Source organism: Acanthopagrus latus, chromosome 23 (assembly GCF_904848185.1).
Source record: "Acanthopagrus latus isolate v.2019 chromosome 23, fAcaLat1.1, whole genome shotgun sequence".
In the NCBI taxonomy this organism is placed as follows: domain Eukaryota; kingdom Metazoa; phylum Chordata; class Actinopteri; order Spariformes; family Sparidae; genus Acanthopagrus; species Acanthopagrus latus.
The window spans coordinates 6,601,934-6,608,465 of record NC_051061.1 but is presented as its reverse complement, the minus strand read 5'-3'; the positions used below and the strand labels follow the sequence as shown (position 1 = coordinate 6,608,465).

General features: G+C 38.4%; 1 protein-coding gene across 1 annotated transcript; it reads right to left on the bottom strand.

Annotated features, from left to right (window-relative positions):
• Window positions 1–4,381: 4,381 nt before the first annotated feature.
• Window positions 4,382–6,079, bottom strand: LOC119013766. Its single transcript, XM_037088620.1, has 2 exons — window positions 6,064–6,079; window positions 4,382–5,665 (listed from the first exon to the last, which is right to left on the bottom strand). Exons 1-2 carry the CDS (start codon window positions 6,077–6,079, stop codon window positions 5,028–5,030), a joined length of 654 nt encoding a protein of 217 aa, XP_036944515.1. The 3' UTR covers window positions 4,382–5,027.
• Between the last annotated feature and the right edge of the window lie 453 nt (window positions 6,080–6,532).

The following is a 6,532-nucleotide window of genomic DNA, read 5'->3' as shown; positions in this document are numbered from 1 at the left end:
CTTAAAACCTTCTATCATAGGAGATCTACCAAATGCCACCCCCAATTCTCTACTCATGCGATCCCTCTTAAAGTCCCTTGGGCTGTACTCTCCTGCTTCTAATTGGTCCCCGTGGTGGGTTGAGGGTCCATCTGTCCAATCAACTAGAAAAGGAGTTGGCCTATCTCTCTGCTCATCTCCCATAAATGACTACATCTGTTACTGTCACTCCTTGGGTCTTGTACTCCAAAATTAACTAAATGATCCCTCTATCCTTTCCTGAAGATGTGCACATTTAGATGTCTTCCTCCATCTGACATAGGAGTCAGGCTCCGTTTTAGTCCCTATAGTGGCCTTGTCTCCTGCTAACCTTTAACCCACACACAGTTGAATGCTGACTCCAAGGTCCCTTGGAGCTGTAAGCTCCGTACTGTCTACATTCCTTAACTCACACAAGGAGGAGGAACGGGTTGAATTTAAATGGAGATGAATTAAAGGCCCTGAATGTGTTGCAGTCCAGATACCTCATCAGGCTTTATGGTGAATGTATAGCTAAGAGCTATTAACTTGCAACGTTAACAGTCAGAGACGTGCATCAACAACAGCGAGATCAGATGGAAGTGTTAAAAAGTAAACTGGAGCTGACAAGTTCTGCAGGACTATCTAAATGAAGCATAGCGCAAATTCATGCAGGACATGGAAGTCATAAGCCTCAGCTCTAGTTGGCTGACAGCCAGCTGATCAGTTCAGCACCAGTCTCCAACCAACCCCATTCACTCTTTCAAATTAGGCGGTCAATTTAAACCCAAACTATTGGGTTTGAATTATTATTATTATTCAGTCAGACTTTATTTTTAGAGCACTTTTCATACATCATAATGTATGTTCTCTGTGCTGGCTTTGGAAAGGAACGGTCACACCCTGGCAATACTTTTTAAATGATAAAAGGCTGTCTAAGTTATGTTTCTGATGTGTGGGTTAAAACTGAGGTCTGAATCTAGAATAACTGACTTTTGTAACAGAGTCTTAGTCAATACTGAAAAAAATCAAAAGAAGCTGGCTGATGTACTCAAACAAGAATGATAGCTTGCACTGCTTCTGCTGCTAAATGTTCTCTCCAAAAGAATACAGACTTAATAAGGAAGGACTAAAGGAATGGAACAATGCAAGCCACTTGCTGAAGGTTCATGAGGATAGCCGGGAGCACAATACCCACATGGTGACATGGAAGGAGATGGAGGTTGTTTTGCAAAGCGGCTGACAATAGATAAGCAAGAGATGGCACTCTTAGGCTGAGAGATAGTATGTTTGCTCAATGCCTTATTTATATTGTATATTTATCACTTGTTTCATTCCTCAGTTTTTATTTGGTGAGACATTTTTTGACTTCAAGGGAATAAAATCTTAAATACATACATGCAGTTTTGATTGTGAAATCGACTGCGATGCAAGGGGGCACTGGCTAAGATCTTGCCTAGGACACCAAATTACTCAGGGCCACCACTGCCCCAAGGGATAGGCCTACACAGAGGTACTACAGAGGGTATTTGAGAGAAGGGGGAGGGGGAAATCATCAATGATTAGACATGCTGACACAGCTTTTCTTACTATATGTTATATTCTTTAAAATAAGGATTATAATGGAGAGCTGCAGTTTTTTTGTTGCAGTTTTTAATGTTTTCAAACAGTTTTCAAAATGCTGAAGCTGTTGCTTAATTGAAAAAAAGTTATAATGATAGACAACCAGTAACAGACTTACATGTATATACTGGCACCGCCATCAGCGTTCCTCTCAAATGGTACCCTGTAAAGTTGCTTCATGCATGGTCATCTGATGCTTGGTCAGTATCCAGTCTATTGTGGAGATGCTTATAGAGTTGACGTTTTGGAACATGGCATTGTCTTCTATGATTGCAGTGTGGATCTTTCTCAGTGTGATGGCATTATTTGCCATCACCATGTTACAGATTTCTTGCTCTTGTTGGTAACTGAGAAGTTTTCCTCTGCCACCCATGCAAGGTTGTCATCTAGTCCTAGACATACAATTCAAAGGACACTGTATTACCATTCATAATGTATGCCTTATGAATTTATTACAGAATGAGTTGCCATACCATAGTAAGTTTACCACAATTGTAATGCATCACTGCACATTGATTGTAATACTACTATAAACTGTATTATCAGAAAATCGAGTTTAATAACATTTTTCTTGTCATTTTTAGTGTCATAACATCCCATTGAGGTAAGATATTACTGTAGGCCTATAAAACACACACACACAGACATGCACGCACACACCCACCCACCCACCCACACACACACACACACACACACTTGAGTACACATGAATAGGTAAATGAGTAAATGATTACATCTCTTGCTTTATGCACAGTGTCCTGTCCTATTCAACATATGATATTCCATCATTGACTGAGTACATACCTGTTTTCCCTGCCAAAGGTTCGGCGACCTGCCTCTGTCATTGTGAGGCGATGGTTGATAACATGGTCTGTAAGTGTGGCCCGAATTTCATAGAGGACAGCATGGTGTCTGTGTGCTCCTCGGCCTCTTCCCCCTATTCTATCACCACACACCCTTACTCCTCCTCCAATTCTTCCTCTTCCTCTAGCAGGCAGCTGCCCTTGTTCATTTACTTGGCCAGGTGCCTCCATGTTCCGAAACTGTGCTGGTCCTGGTCAAGCTCTATACATACATGTTTGGCAACAGTCACAATCATGGACAGCACCTGTCAGGTAACCAAACATATTGTTTGATTGATGGTCATCTGAGATGTGTGAAACTCCTCCTTCATTTGGCAAGTTCTATTTTCACCCGACATTCATTAATGGTATTCACATGTGCATGTGATAACTTATACAATGACATGATGCCGACATTTTTTGGAGAGAACAGCCATTAGAGTGAGTATCAACAATCAGTTTAGATCAACAAGATCTATTCACTTGGAAACTGTGCTAACTGCATGATACCTGTACTTAATCATTTGCAAAGATGTACCAAGACATTTGCAATTTGATGAAATGAATGAGAAATTCAATTATGTTGTAAACAATTGCCAAGTGGTTTGGAGGTGTGTCCATGTTATTTTGAGAGTGTAATTTCTGTTTCAAGAAATGAGCCAAACCAATGGAGAAAAGCTGTAATTGGCTAAACGGTATGGATTCTGTTGAGGAAATTAAGCATGAGGTGTCTATGCTTTCAAAGGTCATACATGTCAACAGTATGTTGTACAGGCCTATAATAGGTCCACCTGTAGTATACAGCAGTGGATTTTGGGTAAGCACAAGAAGCCATTCTCAGATGCAGAAAAAATAAAATAATGCATGACTGAAGTGATCAACACAATGTTTGAAGGCAGACAAAGATAGGAAATATTCAACTATGTATTTAAATTTAGGTCAAAATGGAAATGACATTTTGCACTTAAAAATAGTAAGGGTAACAAACCAAATAAAAGGTAGTCAGACTAGTTTTATAGAGAGTGGTAAATATTTTTTGATGAGATAGCAAAAACTTTTGCGGACATCAGTTGTAATTGTGTAAGAGTTTAATGTTGATTGTGAAGTGTAGTGTTGTGCTTTGAGTATAGATTACAGTAAATCAAGTTGATATTAGCATGCAAAATAAATATCTTATTTAAATTGTAATAGATGATCTACTTCACCATTCTTTCTTTCAGGATAGTAATGAAAAAAAAAAGATCCATTTACTTGTACAGAAGATGCAGACCACCATCAACGAGTTCTGTCTTGAATATTTAGCTTTCTGTTTTAGTTGTCATGGTTGACCTCATTTGTGATCAGCAGACAGACATTTCTCATCATAATGGAGGAAATTCAGAAATCAATTTCATATTAATGTCAAATAAAATGACTCAAAATGAATTTTGTTTATCTCAACAAACTTAACACAGACTTATTGCTTGCTCACCAGGATCCAGTTAGTGTTTTAGCATTTGGGCATTCACATCAGGCAGTTGTTTGCTCACAGGTTAGTCATTGTGTATAGGCTCAATGACTCTCAAGGGAGTGAGAGTTTACTGAGTCGTCATTCATGTGACAGTTTCCTGAACTTAATCTCACATTTGGGATATGGCTGGATTACCAACTGAGCAAAGCAGGCAATATTCCAGTCAAAAAGATGTTTACATTCTGCATATTCTGAAATAATAATAAAATAAAATTAGAGCAAGTTATGATCAGAATTCAAGATTTAAGAGTTGATAGAAATGTCCTTGAATTTTATTTTAGGCCACATTAAAGTAGATTATTTATTCATGCATTTTAACAGCTGTTGAGAGAACTGGATGTAAATTTTAAATGTTCAAAAAACAAACAAAACAAAAGCAAAGCATGATGGAAATCAGGCCTTTATTACATCAGCAACATTTTTTCCCCCTCATTTTAGAATCTTAACTAACTGATAAAAGCTTGATAAATAATCCTATAAACATGCTGGAGGTGTATGAAGACTTCAGTCTATCAGCTGTAATTGCACATCTGTCTTAGTTTTAAAACAGGTTATTCCTGATTACTGTTAATTTGTTTACTATAAACATAAGTTTTATGACAAATTTCAGTTTCACCCCGAAAACTCATATTTTTTGACAAAATATCTCTAATAATGTAAAATGCATTTAGCTGTTGTGCATTGTGGTGATGTAGTGACCGATTATATACAGAGTGGAAAAATAGAAAAATCAGTCCATTCAAAATTCACTGTTTCCCAGTTTATTCAGTCAACTGTTATGAGTATCATTAATGCAGTTAGAACAAACTTGATACACTTTTCAGTATTACTGATTAAATTACAACTATTTTATTAATAGTTTGTCATGACAAAGTGATGCTGTCATGTAGGTGCATGTGATTTTTTTTTTTTTTTTTTACAGAGGAACAACAAAATATCGCACAATGATCATCCTCTTTGACCAGAAACAGCCCAGATCTCAGATCAGTGCAAAGTTTTTATAGTTTAACTGGGTCAGTGAAGTTTCTGCCCTCTGTCAGATGGAGTTTCAACATCTACACTTTGATCTCTTCTTCCTCTTCAGAAAAGGCGTATGGTGTTTTGCAGCTGTGGGAGAGAGCAGGGGAGGTGGTGGTGTTGTCGATCCTCGTTCTCTTTGTGAAGGACCCTCCACCGTAATGACGACACAGAACGTCAGCTGCTCTCTGGAACCTCTCTGCCTCCATTACAGGCTCAGCTCTCTGAGGAGATCCACTGCTTACATCAGGTGTACTCAGTGACCTCTCCTCCTCCTGCTCTGTCCTGTCAGAGCTACATGAGCGGCCCCTGTTGTTCATGTTCCTGCTACATGACCCGCTACCCATGGAAGAGCTGGGTGAAGTCACCACAGGGCTCTGCACAGGCGTCTCTATTAGAGAGCCGTTGTCATCTTCTTCCTCTTCCTCTCCTTCCTCTTTCTCACCTGCTGCCTGGCTGTGATTGGACATGTGAAGGCAGCTGGGGTTGTCAATCAAGCTGAGTACCTCAGTCATGAGAGAGGGGCCGAGGTCTACAGTGAACGAGGTGAGGGAGTCAGAGCGCGTCAGTGTGATACCACTGCTGTCTGGTAGTGACCCCTTCCAGATGTCTCCATCCTGAAACTGTCTATCAAGACGAGAGAGGCGGGGCAGAGTGACGAAACCAGACTGCAGACCTGCAGACAGACACAAGAAGAAAACACACTGAAGTCACTGAAATGATGACATGACATATAAAAACATCTCAGAGTGACAAAAGCTCTTGAATTTGATGTGAGTTTGCATTATTTGAAAAGAAATAAAAATGAAAACAGAAATTTCATGAAATGACACATCTATTATAAATGTGGCCTTCATTACATCAGCCATATCATTTTAGAAAAAAACAAAAAACAAAAACCTAATAGTCTTACTGATAAACGCTTGATAAACAATCTCATAAACAGTCAGACTTCATAGTAGGCTACTATCAGCTGTAATTGTACAACTGTCTTTTCTATTATTCCTTATTACTGTTAACATATATAACAGTATAACAGTGATGCTCAAATTTCAGTTTTACACCACCCGAGACCTCTTAACCTGAACATCTATAATGTAAAATACATTTAGCTGTTAAACATTGTGATGATGTAGTGAGTTATTACATACAGAGGAAAAATAGAAAAATCAAAGTCTATAAAAATTTCCATTATTTTCCAGTGTATTCAGGCGGCTGTTATGATCATCATTAATACAGGTTGCACTTTTAAATGTGCTATGTGTGTCATTCCTCACTTGTCAAAACATTTTTAAACTAGTCATAAACTGACGCTTTGGGATTGTATGATGAGTTGACTGCCATGATGTTGCACTAAGATGCAAAAATCTACCTTTCCAATGAATAGCAAATTTAAACCTGTGTCACTGATAAAACTAAAACTTAATTATTAATATCTTTTCTTACACCAGAATGCATTTTGGGGTGTCAGACTCATTCCATGACCTATGTCTTTTGAGTTGTTTAAATAAGCTCCATAAAATCAAAGCAGCAACAAACTTAG